Genomic DNA, 22245 nt, shown 5'->3' with positions numbered 1-22245 from the left:
TTTTTTCAGCATGTCAGGTTTTCTTTTCTGCAGCTTACCAAAGGTCACAAAATTCCATTGATAAGTCGTCATAAGACTCGCCAGTTGATTACTATTGGACTCATCGACAGCCGTGTGGTTACTTGAAATTGTCACAATTGAGACACGGCGGTGAGAGGTGTGTGCTGCCAATAGTTCACTCCTATCAATATGTGCAAACAGAAAGCCAACATCGTTGGAATGAAGACGATTTGTGCTGGCTTTTCTTTTAACCTTGCAACCATAAGCCTACTGTTGAAAATTGTTTCCTTTTATGCAGTTTTTCCCCCCCAAAAGCTTATAACTATTCCATCTTAGTGTTTAATTTACATACCGTAAAAACACCTCTTTCTTCTTCCTTTTTTTTTTTTTTTTTTTAAAGAAAACGGCTACTGTTGCTTAAAAAGCTGACATGATGGAAATAAAGTAAAGATCAGTTTTGGATGACCCTAAATATAGTTCAAAACAGCTGCCAGCTGGTGTGGGATGAGTCTTTTTGGAAGACGGGACAGACAAGAAGCGTTATGCACCTGTGTGTGTGTGTGTGTGTGGGGCGGAGGGTGTGGGGGTGTGATTGATTGGAAGGCCTCCAAGGAGAAAGAAAGCAGCCAAATCGGCCTACAAAAATCCTTTTCATGTGTGGCTGGAGCTGTACTTCTTTCTGTCTGCCGCTTATCTCCCCACACGAGACGCTGGTATCGTTGTCTCGACAGTTCTGACCATGTAACCAACACCCGGCGGTACGTCACCAATGGCAGACATGCTGACATGCGACATGTATCTACCTACAAAGACCTTTAAGCGCAGCTCTACTTACCATTCTGTAAACATCAAGTTCGTGTTTCTAAAGTTGCCACTCGTTGAGTTCTGAGAAGGAGGGCGTTTTTGGCCACTCAACTGCAGATGGGTTGGGGGTCTTCATTGGGCGTGGTCTTCTTATGGGGGTGCGGGGGTTGACCTTTATTTGTGCTAACTCTTTTTTTTTTTTAAATACTGTAAAATTCAGACTTGTAGGCCATACCTTTTGTTCTCACAGCTTTTAACCTTGACTTCATACCCTGCACTGTAGAAACACTCCTCATCATGTCAGTAAGACAGAGTTTTAGTTTTGTTTTACATATTTGGTTGCCGCAGAAGAGTTTCACTTCTCTGTGCGGTTTCCGCTTTTCTCCAGACTTTGTTTTCTCTAGAATTTGTGTCTATTCTGCTCTCCATGAACACACAAAAAGCTAACAGTTTGCCAAATTAACGGCAGTGTTTTGTTTTTCCATTTGTTTGTCAAAAATATAAATTCCAAGTACCGGTACTTTCAACGCAGCATCATTTCTGTTAACTTTAGCCTAATGTAACACACACAGAATAATGCTCCCAAATGCCATACACTCTAATGAATATTAGCATTGCTATTGCAGATAGTTTTTTTTTACTTGTGCAATGCGATGGCAGTGAACTCAAGTCAAGACACTTTATTTAAAGTAGTAGTTAGCAGAAATTCGGCAAATAGTGAACAAGACATGAAAAAAGTGGCTTCAAGCAATTTACTGTCAAACTAAACATACAACAAAAAGAATTACACTTTGAATATTTAAAACGACCTTACCAGTTAATTCCACTACCTTAATGCTAATTAGCATAGATGTTCAATTTAGGCAATAAGACAAACTTTGTCTGTATTATTAAATGTGCTTTTTTTTTCTTCCACAAATTCACAGTAATTATCCAACAATGTACATGGCAATAAAATCCAAATGGAAGATTCAACAGTGCCTACAGTCATATAGTCTCTCTGTTCTCTGGAAACAATTAAAACTGCTGTAGTTTAGGGTGATGACAATGCTACAGTAATACTTATCTGCACAACTTAGTGAAGTGCTCTCAGCTTCGTCAATTTGGAGCTTTTTCTCACAGGATCAATCTCACTTCCTCATTGCTGCGACAACGCAATGCATCTTGAGGGTGGAAGAAAAGTAACAGTGGTTATGATATAGATTTTAAGGATTTAAACTGCGTAGATTAAATTAAAAAAAGGCATCAAACGGAAAAGAGAATTATTAATATTTAGACTGTTGGATTGGAATGTTAAAAGGAAAACCGAGGCTCAGACTTTGATGCTACATATGAGACATCTCCCCCACCCAGAGCAAGCTTTGATGCATTCAACGGCTCACGTTGGTCTAAAGGCAGAAATAATGAATTTATTTGTCATAGCATGGGTGGCCCCCGCCCCCCATCTGCAGACGTACAGTAAATAGGGCTGCCAAATGTCAACTCAGATGTGGGGCAGTTTCCTCATGGGCAGATGAGGTCCTGCATCCAGCTGAGTGTGTGGTTACCACGGCGACCCTTGTCTGACTCCATCACCACCAATAATAAAGAAGAGGCTGGAATGCTACAGGGGGGTTGGGGGACCGCGAGGCATTTAGCGGAATGTCATGTGGTATTACCCAAAACACTGAGTGCACTTGTGTTGTTTACTGAGCATACCATGTCACAGTGGCGTCATTCAAAAGGTTTTTTTTTAAAGCCTTGAATGAGGTCTGCAGTCTTGTGTTGCCATAAAAACACACACACACACACATAGAGGCATGATTGTTTTAACACCCGTTTATGGGCTCTTTTATCAGTGCTTGATTTTGGCTTCAGTGGCGATTAACAGCAGCACGCAGCGCCTGGGGACCTTCTTGCACTGATGACTGCACAAGCTCACTGACTCATTGACACGGTCCAGCGGGAAGGCTTGTTTTAATGGACACATGTAGCCCGCATGCCACTCATTGTGCATGCTCATGAAATGCCTGAAAGCGCATTTCGCCGGCCAACGAATATTACACTCCCTTTTACACATCGATGCAAATGATAAGTACCCTTTTCACTTGCAACAACGCGATGCTTCAAATGATGCTTTTATTCCTTTGATTCCTTCTTCTATCGTCTCCATGTGACGAGAGATATTTTTAGAAATTTGTCTCAGCTGCGTGCTTGCAGTTTGAGACTCTCTGCAATCTGCATAGTGAAAGTAATGAATAATAAACGGGCCAATCCATAAACATCAAATTTCCATTGTTCACATTTCCATATTTTTTCACCGAAAGATCATGTGGATGCAAAAAGGGAAAACAGGAGATTAATAGCACAGTACTTGGTATTTTGATTTGAACCCTCATTTACCCCAAACAATGGCCTAATTCAGAACCCTACATTAACCCCAACACAAAACAATTTCTAACCGTGACCCCAAAAACAAGATTTACCTCCTGGTAACACTCTTGTATTAATTTCTTTTTCTTTTTTTAATGCTGGATCTACTTTTGTGTTGAGCCAACACATTTGCAATTGTGCAGGATGGGTTCAATTAAATGTACTGACTGAAGGCAGTGTTGTAATGGGAATTATTTCCATTACGGTGTTTCTTTTCTTTATTTTTTTTAATGCATACTCCGAGGAAAATTTGTTTCAAAGCGCCGTGTCAATTTATTTTAATTTTATTTTTTTCACTAACTCTAATCATATCCAAACCCAACCCCTAAACCAGGCATGTCAAACTCATTTTTGTCTCCAGACACGTCAAGTCAAGTCAAGTCAACAGTATTTATAGAGCACTTTCAAACAGCCATCGCTGCATACAAAGTGCTGTACATGGAGCGATTTAACATATACAATAAACAGTAAGACGAATCAGTAATAAGTAATAAGTAATAAGGCGGTAGAAAGCACCAAGCAGTAAAATCAAGAGCAAATCTAAGTCATGCTGAGTCAAACGCCAAAGAATACAAGTGAGTTTTGAGGAGGGCTTTAAAGATGGGCAGCGAGGAGGCTTGCCGAATGTTCAGTGGGAGGTCATTCCAGAGAGAGGGACCAGCAACAGAAAAGGCTCGATCCCCTCTGAGCCTCAGTTTAGTTCTTGGTACGTCTAGCAAAGACTGGTCCACAGACCTGAGGCGCCGGGCAGAGGTGTAGGGGCGGATGAGCTCAGAGAGGTACGGTGGCGCGAGATTATTCAGAGATTTGAAAACAAAGAGGAGGATCTTAAAAATAATTCTAATAATTCTAGACACGACACAATGTTTGCAATATCTTCACTCAGTAAGAGTTTTAAATTTTTGTACACATTTTAGCAAGGATAATCAAAGTTGTCTAACTTGACTTGCTTTGGTGAGCCACGTAAAATGATGTGGCGGACCGAATCTGGCCCCTGGGCCTTAAGTTTGACCCAGGTTCCCTAAGCCGAGTTCAAAATCTAACCATTATCATCACCACATCCAAACCATGCACCAAAATTCATTTAAATCTGTTTCCCACACTTTATCGTGATTTTGTTATGTGCATGGCTCAATTTCAGTTCTTTGTGGTGAACAAAGTTCAGTTATATGGAACTGTGGAATTAGAAATGTATAATATAATTGAAAGGAGTTAACATGCCTTCACTTTCACACTGTCAGGGGAGAGAGAGAGAGAGAGAGAGAGAGAGAGAGAGAGAGAGAGAGAAGGAGAGAGAGAGAGAGAGGAGAGAGGAGAGAGAGGAGAGAGAGAGAGAGAGAGAGAGAGAGAGAGAGAGAGAGAGAGAGAGAGAGAGAGAGAGAGAGAGAGAGAGAGAGAGAGAGGAGAGAGAGAGAGAGAGAGAGAGAGAGGAGAGATGAGAGAGAGAGAGAGAGAGAGAGAGAGGAGAGAGAGAGAGAGGAGAGGAGAGAGAGAGAGAGAGAGGAGAGAGAGAGAGAGAGAGAGACGAGAGAGAGAGAGAGAGAGAGAGAGAGAGAGAGAGAGAGAGAGAGACTTGTTGCCATTTTGACACCCCTTACCTACAATGAAGTAATGTTTGGTGCTCTTTGTGGACCTTGGGATGGCAAACTAGGAAATACACAAAATAGACTGGACAGGAAAGAGGAAAAGGGTGCATGAACAGATACAAGGTGTGAAAAAAAAAGAGTAAGATGGGATAGACTAGAGTGTTGGGTCAAAATCCTGATGGCAGTAAATGTCCCATCGGGATTGGAGATGTCCAGATTTATGGCACCCAGCAAGTGAAGAGCTAAGAGACAGATTGGATCCTTTTCACTCTCGCTCCTCATTGTTTTTTAGTGTCTGCACTCAATATCACATAAAGCACTTTGACGCTCTACGTTGACTTTTACACGCTATTGCTAACATTCGCTACACTATTTAAGACATTGTGGCATACAGTGAACGCAGCTACCCGGTCCATCATTTGCTGTCACTGTCTCTGAGGGGGCCGTGCCCTGCCAGATGGTGTTGTTTTTTCTTTCTTTCCAGTATGCATTGTATACAAGGAGGCCTCAGTTTACATCTGTTCGAGATAAATTGAGTTAAATAATCTCTAGGTGACCTGAATAACTTTCAAGATGATTTAATATTCTTCCAAGTAACAACAACCATGCAGTGAAAGCGTTGTACACAGTGCTCTTAGCTTGTCTTTTATACATTTGTCAGTCACGCCCCGTTCTCTTCACGAAACATGCATTGTGCTGTATCTGACTGCCATTGTCTTCTCATTTGCCTTCCTTTTTCATCCACTGAATGAATCCAACGGGAACTATCGTCACAATGATCTATCAACTATCACTATCAATCATTTTTACCAATCACACATTTTTCTTTTCTTTTGATGGCGGCGCGGACGCCCGCAGCGGATTCTCTCGTTTTATGTTGAGAGGGAAGAAATTTCATCACATTTGACAATAAAGTTGTATTAAATTCAATTCAAAAACTATAAACATACTAATGGTGTATTCATAAATCAAAAATGAGAGCAACTTGGCAAATGTGATACAGCATATAAAACTGTACAGAAATCATTTATGATTTCAAACTTTTTATTTTTTTTGTGGAAAATAAATTAACAATGGGGGCTGCCAGTAGTCCAGTGGTTAGCACGTCGGCTTCACAGTGCAGATGTACCGGGTTCGATTCCAGCTCCCTGTGTGGAGTTTGCATGTTCTCCCCGGGCCCGCGTGGGTTTTCTCCGGGCACTCCGGTTTCCTCCCACATTCCAAAAACATGCATGGCAGGCTGTTTGAACACTCCTAATTGTCCCTAGGTGTGAGTGTGAGTGCGGATGGTTGTTCGTTTCTGTGTGCCATGCGATTGGCTGCCAACCAGTTCAGGGTGTCCCCCGCCTACTGCCCGAAGACAGCTGGGATAGGCTCCAGCACCCCCCACGACCCTAGTGAGGATAAAAGCGGTTCGGAAAATGAATGAATGAATTTTGAAATATATACTTTCGTGTAATTTCAGCCATCCTGAGTTATTCAAAGATAAATTGGAAGGAAAAAATGGCACATCGAACAATAAAACAGAGCTCTGCTGGTTTCCCTAAATTATTGGTGCCTAACCAATAGCCCCCACTTCTTCCCGCCCATGTAAAAACGTTCCTACTTCTGCCAACGGTGTGGCGTGATTGTCTGCTGCCATGGAGATGCGCCCTGTTCCATTTGGCCCAAGAGATGTAAAAGTATCCAAACTACCGGTGGAGCGAGGATAAGAGATAATAGGCCCCTTCCTCTTTTCCCTTTTCCTGTTGATATGAGCAGTGTCTCTATCTCACAGTCTGACCTAACCGAATAAAATTCTTCTGCATTTAATCTCCCAAATATTGTTTGCCTAATTTTCTCATTTTGTTTTAATTAACTTAACAAAGTATTAGATATTTTTGTTGTGTGGAATAATAAAGGAAAACATACAAATTGGCAAAATGCAACAGTAGCTTAAAGAAAAATTCAATGAAGACAGAAGATTGAATTGTGGCTTCAGTTCTTACTTGAATACAGTACATTTGAATACACGATTTTAAAATATCATCCTAAATAAAACATTTTTTAAAAACTCATCGCAAAAAATACATTGAACTATACTATTCACATTATACATTATTATGTTACACTGAAAAAGAGACGGAAGGGGAGAGAGTCGAGCGGGAAGTGCGGTTTAGTTTTCTTTCATTTTGTAGTTTCGCAGCTCCACGCAATTACAAATGGTCATTTGCGCTGTTGTGGGAGTGAACATTGTGATTTGATAAGTTACACAATAGTGTATGTGGAAGATTGATTGGACAAAATTCACATTTACACCTTTTGCTGTTTGTCCTAGAATTTGCTGACCGACCATCTCATCGTGATATCGACTGACACAGATGTGAACTTTTAAGAATTTTGGTTAAGAATTGGCTGTTGCGGGGGAACCATGCTGTTTTGCTCCTTGCACGGACTCTGTGGAAAATTATATTTACCGGTACTCTTTGGCAAGTTTCAATTCTGATCTGAGAAAAGGACCAAAGTGACACAGAAAAACTCGCCGTTGATCACCTTCCAAGGTATTAAGGGCAACAACAACAAAAAAGAATGAGGTAATGCAGTTCAGTATTGTGTGCACTTGTGTATTGTGTGTCTAACGGTTTGTAATTAGAGTTGGTCTAAGCCTGAGATTGACAGTCTCCCTCAAGGCAGCCATTGTTCTCAACTTGTGTTCCTATGCTGGTGACTGATCCTTAAAAATTCTTTCACAGGGACATACCAAGGCCTGGGTGTCAGTACAAAAAGAATGTCCCTTTAAACAATTTGATTGATCAAGAATTTTAGTTTCCTTTGGAGAACAGTTGTGATAGTTAACCCAAATACATGTATCTCTCTCTTTCATCTCAAACTGCTTCAAACAACAAAGCGTGTGACGGAAAAGTGGTTAGGACTGCACGACTGTCCGTGTTTTATGTTATGTGTTGTGTTTATTATTTTACTTTATGTTAACTGTTTTGTAAAGTGCTTTGTTACAGCTGCCGCTGTTGTGAAAGCGCTATATAAATCAGCATGTATTGTATTGTATTGTATATATCTGTCTATCAACAAATTGATGAATACTGTAACGAGTTTTAAATCAAAGGAAATGAACAAATATTATTACACTGATGTTAAAATTGGCACTGCTTTATTACAATGCTTGCAATATCGCAACATTGTTAAAACTGAAGACAGTTTTCAGTTATGTTATTTTAGCGAGAAACATGAAGTTGATGAACATAAGTTGCTTTCGTGGGCTACATAAGATGATGCGGCTGGCCAAATCTGGCCCCCTAACAGACAAAAATGCTACATGACTGCAAGGAAATTCACAGTTTCAGCATTGCCTTTTTTTGGGGGGGGGGGGGGGGATCCAGCGACAGCTCGCATCCTAAATCACTGCTGAACGCTCTGATGTCATTCCGTGCTCTGTAACTCTGCTGACCTTTAGCTGGGCTGTTAACTCAACACAAAGTTTTGACCCCCCCAGAAAGCACTGTCATTATTGGCTGAGGAGAGTTACGATACTGATCGACCCCCGAGCAAGAGGAGTTTGACACCCAAAGCTGATTTTATTAATTTGGTTCCAGGTTACAACAAATACCCCCAAATTCATATGAAAACATTTACACATCACCTCAAAGTATTTGAAATAAAGAAATTAGGTAGGAATTGGCCTTTTGGGATGCATTGCCTATTCCTTTCCTATCTAAATGAGTTTCACATATTGAATTGAACTTCTGCAATAAATGAACTTTTCTAGAATATTAAAAATTGATGCACTTGTATAGATACATGCATTTATAGTAACAACATCCCAGTGCTTCAATTCCCTGAGACTTAAGTTATAAAAAAAACTCCCCAAAACCTGTGCCCAGGGAAAGGAGAACGTAAGGTCACGACAAAATGCTATTTCGCCCCTTAGGCCTCTATTGATTGATAGTTCCTCTCTTTGATCTATTCATGGCTTTGCTTTTTTTGTCTCATCGGCATGTATCTGGGTGCTATTGCCTCACTGTGTCAAGGTGGAATATTCAAAAAGGAGAACATTATAAACACCGCTGCTGAATCTCATTGTAATGCATTGGGGCCTGGGGGGGTGTCCATTCCCGCTAATGCAATTATGTCTTTTCCTTTTTTTTGTGAGTACCATAAATATACCTTTTGTTATTTTAAGCTCTTACTACACTTACCTTTTTTGAGTGGATTGTACTTTGTTTAGTCAAAAAGTGACGATCACTTCAATCGTTGTTGTGCCCAAATCAAAAGCTGGATGGATGTGTGCTCCTCTTCCAAAACTGAAAGCTGAACCTCAAAAAGACGCCACAAGGTGGCTGTAATTACCTTTATTCTGGTCAACAGTGACGACACTGACGACCCATCCGACCCACTTTTATTTAGCATTGTGTCACTGGATTGGATTTCTTGTGCTGTGTTAAAAAGGGCTTCCAGCAGTAATTTACTCTCTTTGATGTGTCAAAGAGGTGAGTTTCACATTTAAAACGTGACGGCGGAATTAGTGATCATTTCCGTTTTAAGAAACCATTAATCTAAAACCGAGATTGATACAAGAGACAAAAGGTAACGTCAAAAACATCCACATGCTGCATTAATTTAAAGAGTTTGCAATTAAACACACACACACACACTTTTTGTCATATTTGTTAAAAAAAAAATCAGTATAAACCCATTCGTGGTAGATTTAAAAAAATGTGAACCCCTCCCATCCCTTGGCGCTAGTACCCTTAACTTGATTTTTTTAGAAGTCTCACTAAGTCCGAGGAAAAACAACAAGAAACAAAACGTGTGACCTTGGTGTGCGAAGGTATCCAACTTATGCCATCATGTGAGCATACCCGTTACCTCATGTTGACTTTTTGAGATTTTCTTCAACTATGGCAGCATATCTACCCCCCATTGGGAATGAAATTTAAAGAAGTAATTGGACAGACATGAAGGGGGGGGGGGGGGCTTTCAGAGGTGGGGGTGCCAGAGGCATCTTAGAGTATTCAGAACTAACGTAAAATTAGCAACATTTCTGCTTGACGGGTTCACCTGTTGCAAAAAAATAACATTTCAAATATCTTGTCTGTCTGTCTATCCATTTTTTGTCTGCCTGAGATGTTGTCTCCAGGGATCGTTCAGAAGACAAACGGAGGGATTGAGCAAGCATTTCATTAAGCCATCAGTCGTGTAACTCCGTCACAACCATTTGATTTAAAAAAGGGTTTAAAATAATTCCTTATGACGACACTTTCAGACGAGGGTCGTTATGGTCTCCTTTCTTGTGAGGACACACTATCATCTCGTGGTCAAATTCATGTTTGCAGCACAGAAAATTAGATTGAAATAAACAAAGGCGAATTGTTTTAATGACAAATATGAATGTTGTAGTCTTTGCAGTCAATTATTTATGTTTGTTTACATGTTATTGCGACGCGTGGATTGGAACGAAATAGGAAAGGACGTATGTGGCTTGTTTCTGAGCCGGAAGCGGAAGCAGTGCCGAACGAACAAACAAAAATGGCGAGCCAAGAGGATTCTGTACAGGAGTTCATGGCTGTTACTGATGTCGACGAGGAGAGGGCCCGCTTCTTCTTAGAGTCTGCTGGTTGGAATTTGCAGGTACGGGTTTTACACGAATGATGCCCTATGTTGCGATATTCTGCGGGATGTAAAGTCAGACAACATAACTGCGAGTGAGTTAGCACCCCGGCTAATGTTAGCGTGTTTTGCCGGTAATTTCTGCAAGTCACTGACTGACAATAGCCGCGAGTCTTTTTCTGTCAAAAGCGCTGCGGCTGTTAAAAAAATAAATTGGTACGTGTCGTATGGGTACGGATTCTCCAAATGTCACCCTTTTGTTTTTTTACAATTTGTCAAAATGTGGTACCAGTTTCTTACGAGCCCTTGTAGCTAGTTAGCCTGCGATAGTAGGGACAAAATCGTTATTTTGACCCTTTAATGGCCGAGTTTAAAGTACCGATGACGTCAAAAAGCGAAGGCGATCGTGCACTCATCACAACAGAGAACGTATTAATATTATAAATGTATTGCATTCCCCTCTCAGAGAAACCCTTACTGTCTGGATCTTTTGCCATTGAATCCAAATTTCGACAACACTTGCTTGACAAGTAGACAACGTTGTTGCTTTTCCTAGTCTTATTACATTGGTGCGATGATCTACTGGTAGGCAGGCATCAAGGCGGCCTATACGTTATCCCCATAAACTTGTTTTTCCTCTAAACTACATTCAAGGAATGACAGTTTTCTCCATGTATTTATAACAGGTTTTGTGTGTGTGTGTGTGTGTGTGTGTGTGTGTAAATACTATATATATATATACAACAAATTAAAATAAATACATAATGCAACAAATTAAAAATACATGAAGGTGCATGAAGCTCACTTATTCATTCAAGTGTCACTAGTGACTACTATTTAACCAATTTAAATCCTCATTGGGTCATGCCATTTACTTGCAATTTCAAGTACGAATCTGTCACAGGTCTTCCAGTCCATCTGTTTCAATGAAAAATGAGTTCCTTTTTTTACACTGTCACTCAAGAGATGCCAAAAACCTCTCTGAACAACATGAATTGTATCTTGAAAGCAAATCGATCCTCAAGGCAATTATAATTCTACAACTTAATTTGTTCCTGAATGGTGTTCTCTCTTGCCTTGTCACAGCTTGCGCTTGGTAGTTTCTTTGAGGATGGAGCTGATGATGACATCGTGGCTCTGCCTCACCCTGAAGGAGGTTCCTCAATGTCCAGATCCATTGCACCAAGGTTGTCATTCATTGTAATATATGGTGTGCACACTATTGATTGGGCCTTGATGTAAAATACCTGCATTTACATGAGAGCAAAAAATTATCATCTCAATTAAATTATAAATAAGGTGAATCCACACGTGTCCACTGTATCCTTTATTTCAATCGGAGGGGAAGAGTCTGTCTATGCAGTCTCAACATGAATTAAAATTTTGTATTCCATGTATTTACGAGTCAAAAATTTGGACTAATCTCTAATTTTAGGGACAGTTGTAATTTACATGCACCGTAGCCCTCTATTGATGCAGGGTTTTCATGTGTTCCGTAAGTGTAAACAAATTGGCAGTAAAAAAAGTCAAACAGGAGTTGAGCACTTGAACCTGAGTGTACATTCCATTTAACATAAGTGTGCCCCCCCCCCCATCACCAGTTCTCGGCGAGTGACGTCATTCAGGGACTTGATGCACGAAGCAGAGGACGACAGTGATGAGGAGGAAGGTCAAAGGTCAGTCGGTAAATTAGTAGAATTTATTTTTAGTGTGTGAAAGCAAAAGTGAGTGATAACAATATACCGGTTGGTATATTCTTCCACTCGAGCAAAATTTAAATTTCCAAGGAAGATTAAAAACAAAAAAGCAGAGCTCTTGCAGACGGCTGCCAACTACGGCGCCATCTTGATTGATCGTCAAAACCCTGTCAAATGATATCATTAAACACGTGTAACAGGTTCGCTATGCAGCATCTTCAAACCTGACTGAAAGACGGTATGGTTGTCAGGAAAGATTTTAACTGCATCAAAAGAATTTAGCACAGCTGAAGACGGAATATGAAGAGAGGGGACAAATGTGGTATGTCAAATAAGTCCCAGCTCTAAAAACTTTCTCAATGAAAAACTGCAGGAATCTGTTGCACATTTCGGGTGAAGAGTCTGAGCAAATCGACTGAGTGGGTTTAAGTACAGAATCAATAGTTTTAAATAGTACATGTCGGTTTGGCCGGTTAGCCTGAATTAGGTTTGAGAAATGTTTTCTTTCGGCGTCTTTAACTGTGATCTGGCAGTTAGCAGTTCTTCCAAATTTTGTAAGAGACCCTTTAGTCCGGTAATCAATGATGTGCCTCCCTTCAGGTTCTTTGCAGGCGGGTCAGAACGCAGTGGGCAGCAAATCGTAGGGCCTCCAAAAAAGAAGAGTCCCAACGATGTGGTGGAAGATCTGTTCAAAGGGGCCAGAGAACACGGCGCTGTGCCTCTGGAGCGCAGTGGGAAAGGGGCAGGAGAATCTAGCAAAGCAAAAGTAAACGAAAGAAACACTTTGAACTATTTTTCAGTTTTTAGGTTTGGATATTTTTATGTTTCGTTGTCTCCTCATGTCCTAGGCCTTCGACGGAGGCGGTTACAGGTTAGGAGCAGCTCCTGAGGAGGAATCAACATACGTTTCTGCTGGGAGACGCGATCCCAGTGCCCAACAGGATGTAAGTAGTGCATGATGGTGATTTATATATTTATTTTTGTTATCATAGTTGCTCTTATTAACTCGCTACAATGTAGTCCCAACATGCCACCCACCCACATTTATTTTTGTAAAGTGCTTTGAGCACCACATGGTGTAGATTAAGTGCTCTAGATGAGCACTACGTGGTGTGGATAAAGTGGGGGGAGGGTGAATATCTATGGTCGGGCGCATTGCACATGAAGCACACAAACTTGTATTGAACATGACGCTTCAATGTTTTTGAATGGTAAAAGCACAATCCATTCCTAATTGTATTTTTTACCATGTTAGGTACACGTTGTGCTGAAATTATGGAAGACCGGTTTCAGTCTGGATGACGGCGAACTCCGAAACTACAATGACCCTGGAAATGCTCACTTCCTTGAAGCAATCCGCAGAGGGTAAATATTTCTCGTTGAATCAATATGACATGTTAATGTTTTGGTTGTGACACGCTGCAACTGTGTACAACACACACACACACACACACGAGCGTATGCTACTCCACCTTGACGAATGTTATTGTCAAACTGCAGGGAGATTCCATTAGAGCTAAGGCAGCGTTCACGTGGGGGCCAGGTCAATCTGGACATGGAGGACCACAGAGATGAGGACTTCACCAAACCCAAAATGGCCTTCAGAGCCTTTGGAGGAGAAGGACAAAAACTAGGAGGGTGAGATTTAGGAGTGCTTCTTTTATTGTTTCATTCGCATCTTTTTATATTGTTGGTGGACCAGAATCTTATTCAAATGACAAAAGTAGCTCAGCCTAACTGCCGTAATACACATTTAGAAAGGGGACTTCAACACTGTCTTCCTAACAAAATAATTCTTTTCACTCGTTTCATGTGATCAAAGAAAATGAAAAAAAAAACATCGTAAATAAGACATGTGTCCAATTTGGGATTTTACATGCCAATTTAAAATGGAAAGAATGATTGATCAGCAAATTTATTTAGAAAAAGTTTAACGTGGCTTGGTGCTGTTTATTTTATGCTTGTGCATGTTTTCTTCTCCCAGTGCCGCCCCAGAGTTGGTTTCAGCCCCCGCCCCCTCTCAGAAGGCCCAGGAGGCGAACGAAGCCCAGGCCAGTGCCTCCGTGAGCCTGGACACCTCCCAGCCCATCACCAACATTCAGATCCGACTGGCAGATGGCGGCAGGCTGATTCAAAAATTCAACCATACCCACAGGTACCAGAGGGATCTCATAAAAGCAACTTTGGCTACTTCGGATGGAGGCAATCATCCAAATTGATTGCTACTCAATGCTGAAGACACCAGGCTTGAAGGTTTAGCTTTTGTGATGTCGGCATGCTTTCTCTGCACCCACTAGGGTGTCTGACCTGCGGCAGTTTGTGGTGGCGGCCCGGCCCACAATGGCCGCCAGAGCATTCGTCCTGATGACCACCTTCCCCAACAAGGAGCTGTCAGACGAGAGCCAGACACTTCAGCAGGCCAACCTCCTCAACGCCGTCATTGTGCAGCGGCTACAATGAGGCTGGAGGTGAAGACCACCGCCCAACCCCGAGCGGCCCACCTTTCCCCCCTCCTTGACACCTGCTGCTCCTCCCTGAGGAGGAGGAGACACAGACTTCTGTTTGGACCTCTTAATTTCTCATTTTGTTTTCTAAAAGGAATTATCTCTAGCATTGATCTGTTGTTCATGCTGACAGCTGAAGAAGCGATGTTGCCGATTTTCTAGCCTTGACAGCTACAGTACATGGAGCCAATCAGTAAAGTAGCCGAGTTCACAATGTCATTTGGTTCTAAATTCACACGCGCCTACATTGTTGCTTATGTGGAACAAATGGACAAACCACAAAAAAGTCAATTTTGGTTCAAATTAGCTATGAGTTTTCTTGTTTTGATTTACAGTATATGATGATTATCCCGGCGAAACTGCAGGTTTGGCTTTCACTTGGCATCACCGATGGTTATTGGTTTATTATTAATATGAACTGATTATTGAGTAATAAGTGTTCATATTGTAGATTGTAAACACTGGCTTGTAGCTGTGGAAGGTGGCCATCTTCTATGCATCCTGGGGCAACATGGGAATATGTTTGGACCTCCTGAGGAAATAAATTCATTTTATGGTCAATGTGTAGAGCCGGGCTCTTGTGTTTTCCATGTTATTAGGGAAATACATGCAGATCTCTGGAAATTGTCAGCGTGATTATAGACATAAATGCCGTACTGTATTTTGGATTCATCTTGATATGTCCGTCTATAAAAATGGGAATGCGGTTAACACAGGATAGTATGCAACTTCCTGCTTAGTTTGTCTGCAAGATTTAATCCATTTCAGTTTGGGTGTGCAAGCGGATATTGGTATCCAATGTGGGTTGTTATATGTTCATTTAAAATTATTTTTTTTAAATGAACAACCAAACTACTTTTGAACAGTTGTTTGCTGTTATGTGTGATATTATGTAAATGAGCTACTTGGACAGAGGGAGCTACAGTATCTACCACTTTGCAAATTCAAAGAAATGGCGTCCATTTGTACGTTGCAAGAGCTGTCATGTCTTGACATGTTGAAGACATTTGTGCTTCCAAGCTCCAAATATTTGACCTAACCTGTACTACTGCAAAGAGGCTTACAGCTCATTTTATGACGTTAAAGTGTTGGAACATTTACAATGTTAAGTTGTGAAGGATGGGTTTTCATACACATTATGACAAAAGGGCAATAATTTTATTTGATTTTTTTTTTACAAGAGGAACCACTTAGTTTCAGAAAGAAAATATATGTTCATTATTTCTATTGAAGTTAATGCTGGGGAAAACGGTTGCAAAGCTTGTTTGGTATCAAGCGAATAGCATAAGGGGAAAATTCCCCAAAAAGCTTGGTTTGAAAAAAATTAACAATTTGCTTTTTCGAAAAGGGGTGCAAGAATCGACGGAAAGTTTCGTGAGGGGAAAACTGATTTGATTTTAGTAGAGAGAAATTGTTTCAACATACGGTACAAATTGTTGGTCAACAAGCCTCACTCCTGGTTTCTGACATTTTGCTAACGTATTTTCAATGATTGAGTGTAAATTCTGGACTTTGTTCTGTGTAGGATAACCAGCGTGTTTCACGATACAGTATTAAGTTTTGCTTTCACTTGACTGTGGTGGTCATCGGCGTTTATCTCCATGGACATGCCCACACCAAGATGATTATCTGCTCTTGTATGGAGCCCTCAGCACAAAACGCCCACGTCAACTACTGAGCTGCAAATCAACAGTGAAGATGAGTCAGATAAAACACAAAAAATAAAGGGAAAAATGATAGAATTAGATATGTTGTGCTACACGAAGGGCAGGCAAACATTTTTATTCTTAACACCATTGACATATGGAACAGGTCATTCATAATAAAATGTAACCCTAATAGCTTCCATCAATATCAAACCAAATGTATACATAATTGGTTAATAATCAACTGGATGAACATAACAATTTTGGCGTGGTTCACAAAGGAGGAATACAAGTTGCTAGGTGCTCATCTCCCCCAAATCCACTGCTCTCACTAGGATTTAATGTGTGAAGACTGAATAAATTCCAAATATTCTGTTTCCCCCAAAATTGACATTTTTTCTCCGAAAATGGACATATAGACCAGGTCAGTCAGTTCATTCCCAAAAACACCCGAGTTATTCTTGAGTGGCTGTCCATCATTTTCAAAATAGTGTTTTATACTAGGATTTGAGTTTCAAACTAGGGATCGATTTTCAAGACAGAGTTTAAAACTGAGGTTCGGGTTTTAGTATCCTGGAAAATTTGTAAGGACCAAACTTGTCTTAAAATGATTTATTCTTCCCCCCGGGATAGGCACTCTCACTCCCAAAAAAGCTTTTACTTTGAAGAATGAGACCGGAAAAGTTGTGCATCATCAAGGCGAAAAGCTACTGTCCACGCAGACTCGTAAAGGCTGCTTCATTGCAGCAAGTGCAGTCTAGTCTACCGACATCCACCAAGAGGTACACGCACTGTTGGGCCGGTCTTGCCTAGTAAAGATCGATTACGCGACCAGGACATGGGAGTGGAAATAGAAACCATTATTCCCGGCGACGGTAAAATAAGTGCACTTTTTCTTTCCTCTTTAAAAAAAATAATTTAATTATTTAACAAAAGGATGTAACTGCAGCATTCCTATACCATGCCTTCAACATGACTATTCGTTTCCATAGGAAGAACTTTCCCTAAAAAGGGGCAGACCTGCGTGGTGCATTATGTTGGTAAGCATTATTATTGATTTTAATTACATTTTGTGAAACCTATCCTCCTTTAATCGCGAAAAACTACTACTATTCTCGTTTTTGTGCTCTCTGGAACACTCTGAGATGCCACAAGATGGCACTAAATCTCCATTTTACAGCCAAAGTCCCGTCTTGGTGCCAATTAACTTTGTTGAAGTTAACATATCTAACAGAAGAGACAAATCGAAACATTTTAGAGGGAAGTGAATTACTCACGTTTTTTTGTGGGGGGGGGGGGGGGGGGGCTAGTCGCGACGTGGTTCAGTCCGTATCTGTCACTGTTTATTTACTACATTGCAATCCTTTGTACATTTGTACATGTACGACTTATGGGTGTTTTGGATCAGACCAGAAAGGACAGACTTTTTAGTTTAGCCAATATATTGCTGGGCCACGTTTGGCGTGCTCTGTTTTTTCATTTCATTTCTTTTTTTCCTGTCAAATGAGTGTTTACACGATGACTAATCATGTGATGTTGATTCCATTGGTTTACATTTTTCTCCTAAAATTGTTGAATGAAATTTGTTATTTTTTTCCATTACATCTTTGAATTATTGGTTGTTTAGTTTTTATTATTTTATATAATAAAAATTGCAAATACAGTTATAGATTTTATGCACGTGTAACCTTTTAAAAATGTACACTTAATAATTGCTAATTTATTCATAAATACATTGATTATTAATAACAAAATTAAAAAAAATAATTATTTATTATTCTTTTATTCAAATAAAGTATTTTATACATTTTCATACAAGTTTTAACAATTTCTTTTACCCATATCTACGAATGACCTGACCCAACTGTACGTTTTAAAAATCTAATTTAGCCAAATCATGATGCTTGAGCTGCTTACTTCATATAAATCCTTGTGTGTTGTCTTGTTCTTCACTTTCTTCTCCGAATAACCCGTGTTAAGGCTGTGTATTCTTTGGTTTTGCTTTAAAAAAATAAAAATAAATAAAAAGACCACTTCCATTCTTCAAATGCCCTTATTCGACATTTATTTAAATTCTTGGCAAATGTGATCATTAAAAACTGGTGGGTTGTTTTTGATTGTTCTCGTTGTGTAGATACTCTATTTTTTTGCAGCTGTTCCAGTTTGTAGGAATTGGGCTAGTGTTCTCACCTCCTCCCACGACACAAACGCCCCTTTGCTTTAGGATGATGTAACATGGCCCCATTTGTGCTGCCTTAGCCCGTTTTGGCCTTCAGAAAGATCATTCCAAAGGCTCCGCATTAGCTTTTTTTCATTCTTCTTTTTTCTTTCATGTAACACAAACGTCATCATATCCTGTGTGGTTGGTTCCTCAGCTTTTTCAGGAAAACCAAAGCACCCTTGAAATTCAGCATGAAACAGGACATTCTACTTCATGAGCCTCTCGTTGTGAATGTGAACACCCACAATGAAGTTCCACAGACTCATGTAGAAGGAGGAAACTCATTCGATTGTATAGACAGGTGCCAATGAGCTTGGTGTAAAAATGGGTGCATCTTCATTTTTATGCCGGTACAAGTCTAGTTTACTGCGTTTGGTAATTTGTCAGACCACGTTACACCTCACTGGACATTTCAGCAGATAGAGCCTGACTATTTGGCAACAGAAAGAAGAATGCACTTCATTTGTGGGCTTGGGGAAAATCTAGTTTATAAGATAAAACCTTTTATTGTCTCACGATGGAGAAATTCCCAATTTCCAGCAGTAAAATTATGAAAGGGAGAAGTCGAAGAACAAAAAGTATATAAATAAACAAATTTAGCATGGTTGTGAATCTGAATCTGGTAGACCACGCTACACCTCAGTAGGTGTTTTGGCATATTGTATTGCATGGCCCCAGTGTACATGACCATTTGGAGATCAAAAGTAGACTAGAGTTTAGACTACCTAAAATGAGGTCTAAGTTGTGGCACAGATAGCGTAAGGCAGTTGTGGCGGATATGATCAAGGCACAGGCAGACAGATTCTGAGCTTTGTGTACATGTGTGGTGCATGTCATTGTATTTCATTCATGAATATGACAGATCCCACACTGTCATATTCACTGCAGAATCAATTCATTGAATGAATTGTAATCATTACCACCTTAAAGCTATTTTTAATAGCATCCCCCTGACCATGCGGCCCAACTATGGGTGGTGATGTGAGTGCCCACTCACAACGGACAATTTTACATAATTCGCAAGAGGTGATCTTTTGTTGTTGTTGTTGTTTTGTTTTTTTAGGCATTTTGTGCACGCCGATCTCCTGCATAGACTCTAGTGACAAGGAGGGAGAATGGTGGTCCAGACTCTCGGGCATTCAAATTCCATCCATTCCTTCCCTGTATTTGATTATTTACAATTTAGTTAGATACTTATTTAATGCATAAAATAATAAATAAATACATTTTAAAATTGAGCAATTTTTGGAAAATTGAATCGATGAATCAGAGATGTAATTCAACTAAGAATTCATACTGATGTCTAATACATGTGTGTAGGCAGCTGCTCTGCACTGCGATGCTTCGTGTTGTATAACTGACTGTATTTGCAGGCCTATTTCCAGACGGACGCAAATTTGACTCATCCCGTGACAGGTCCAAGCCCTTAAGGTTCAAAATGGGCATGCAGGAGGTCATCCGAGGCTGAGACGAGGGGGTGGTGCAGGTGAGATGTTTGTGAATCAACCAACTCTTTTTACCAAGTGGAGTATAACAATGCGTGTCTATATGAAACTTGTATGTCATTCAGCACTTAACCATATGCTACAGAGCGCTGCAAAGGAAATGGAAATCATTCACCCAAACAGATGTAATGCATAGGAGTACCGGGTAGTCGTAGTATTTTTTTCACTCTTTCAACTACAAAGTAGCATTGTCTTCCTGAACAGGTAATTGCTCAGATGGCAGCATATATTGCTCCAAAGTCTATATGTACCTTTCTGCATTAATGGTCCCTTCATAGATGTGCCAGTTAACCTTGCCCTGGGCGCTAGCTAACACATCCCCATACCACCACATATGCTGGCTTTCCAAAAACAATTTGAAATGTGGACTCATCAGAGCAGTGCACACTGCACACTGAGCAATGTTCTCCTTAAAATTGCTGGATTATTTTATCACGCAGTTGTGCACAGTGTGATGAACCTTGTCACATCCTTGCTTGTGAGCATCTTAGCCTTCTGGGGATGCTCGTTTTCGACCCAATCATGACACTCACCCGCTTTCAATAAATCTGTTCATGTGTGGAATGTTCCACATAGGTGTTTATAATCCTCAACTTTTCCAGTATTTTGTTGCTTCTCTCCCAGCTATTTGGGAACACGTTGACGTCGCCAAATTCAAAATGACCATTTCAGTAGCAGCAGCAGCATATTTGCAAACAAACAAACAAAAACAGGAACATCAGTTTGAACTTTAAATGTCTTGTCTCTGTATTGTATTCGGTTGAATATAATTTGAAAAGGACTTGCAAATCATCGTAGTCTTGGCCACAACATCATTAATTAATCCATTCGCTTATAATCAACAATGTTCTGATACATTTACATTATCTATCATTATTCATCTGACTGCACTGCTTTTTGACAGCAGCTGAGTGTAGCATGGAAAAATCTAATTTGATAAGTCCCCAGTTTTTCTCCTATTGTGTGTTTTTTTTTTATGTCTGCTTTCCCCTCCTCGCTTCCAGATGAGTGTGGGCCAGCGAGCCAAGCTGACATGCTCACCTGACTATGCCTACGGAACCAAAGGCCACCCGGGCCTCATCCCTCCCAACGCCACCCTTATCTTTGATGTTGAGCTCCTTGGTCTAGAATGAAATGAAGGCACAACTTTTTTTTGGTGTTGATTTTTATGTAAGTACACGATGGGATACTTTTGGACACTCTTTAGACATGTTTTCTGCCAGGAATATACACGGGATCCTATGTTCATGACCATTTCAATCTCGGCAACATAACCCAAGTTTGTATGGTACCTATAGTCAATGTAGTCCATCACTAACCTGTGCTAATGCAGTCAGAAAATCACAATTACATAATTACATTACATATTTGCATGAAATCCACTTTGTTTTTTCCTCATGTGCAGTACAAGTGGAGGAAGCAGAATTAGAGTATGGTTGGGTACAGTTTCATCAAACCTACAACAATTTGTCAGGTGCTGACTCTGCATGAGTATGCTAATCGCTTACAAATGAACAATTAGCAGTGATTGCTTCAACAGTGCTATATTTAGAATGATATATATTTCATCACTACAGTTTTCTTTATTTCTTATCAGTACAGTACTAACTGAATTGAATGTTAGGGGTGCAAAGTAGAGCCAATTGTTATTTGTAAATGTGTTTTTTCTGTTTAGTGCCTGTACGGTGACCTCCAACACTCACCCTTGCCGAATTTGCACACAAAGCCTTTCATTTTTTTTGTCTTTGTCTTTTTTTTTCTAAATAATCTCAACACATCTTTCAACCCCTGTTTAGAACACAAAACAGAGTTAAAATACAATTTGGTGGCATTCACTAGATTTATAGGGGGGAAATCCTTGAAATATGACCTTCCCCCTTCTATGCTTTTGCAAATGCCTAAAATTGTGTACTGGTAAGTATTTTTCATGTGATAGTTGTTTTCTTGTGGATCAGAAAATGGTGAGATCCTGGTGATTATGTATCCAACAATAAATGTTTATAAAAAGAAAGGAGTATAAGTGAAGAAGGTATTGGTTGTGGTTGCTGAAACTGGTGAAGCAGCAGTCCTCTTCTGCACTATGTGGTTTTACGCTGATATGTTGTATGTAAATGTACTATGTAGGATCGACAAATAAAAATGAAAGTACTCACCAACTTATGTTTTTCCCCCTATCTTTTTTTAGTTTGAAACTTTTTTTGGGGTGAGTGTTGGGCTTTTTTGTGCTTGTGAGAGATTTTTGGTGAGTGTGAGGCTTTTTTGGTGA

At 40.1% G+C, this 22245-nt stretch overlaps 2 protein-coding genes and 1 long non-coding RNA gene across 3 annotated transcripts in view; 2 read left to right on the top strand and 1 right to left on the bottom strand.

Moving 5' to 3' along the window:
• LOC127596759 (uncharacterized) overlaps positions 1-22245 on the bottom strand; it is a 202889-nt gene that overhangs the window by 58981 nt on the left and 121663 nt on the right. The gene's annotated exons all lie outside the window — the stretch shown is intronic.
• Positions 10271-15273, top strand: nsfl1c (NSFL1 (p97) cofactor (p47)). The gene is made up of 9 exons (XM_052059521.1): positions 10271-10427; positions 11493-11596; positions 12008-12082; positions 12704-12869; positions 12952-13047; positions 13359-13468; positions 13604-13741; positions 14088-14258; positions 14401-15273. The coding sequence occupies exons 1-9, from the start codon at positions 10272-10274 to the stop codon at positions 14561-14563; spliced, it is 1179 nt and encodes a 392-aa protein (XP_051915481.1). The 5' UTR covers position 10271; the 3' UTR covers positions 14564-15273.
• Positions 16961-22135, top strand: fkbp1ab (FKBP prolyl isomerase 1Ab). Its single transcript, XM_052059594.1, is given in 4 exon segments — positions 16961-17128; positions 17246-17293; positions 19848-19960; positions 20984-22135. Coding segments are annotated over 4 exon segments (327 nt in total). The 5' UTR covers positions 16961-17091; the 3' UTR covers positions 21113-22135.

This window comes from Hippocampus zosterae, chromosome 2, assembly GCF_025434085.1.
Source record: "Hippocampus zosterae strain Florida chromosome 2, ASM2543408v3, whole genome shotgun sequence".
Lineage (NCBI taxonomy): Eukaryota > Metazoa > Chordata > Actinopteri > Syngnathiformes > Syngnathidae > Hippocampus > Hippocampus zosterae.
The sequence above is the reverse complement of the archived record's forward strand: the minus strand, read 5'-3'. Positions and strand labels throughout refer to the sequence as shown.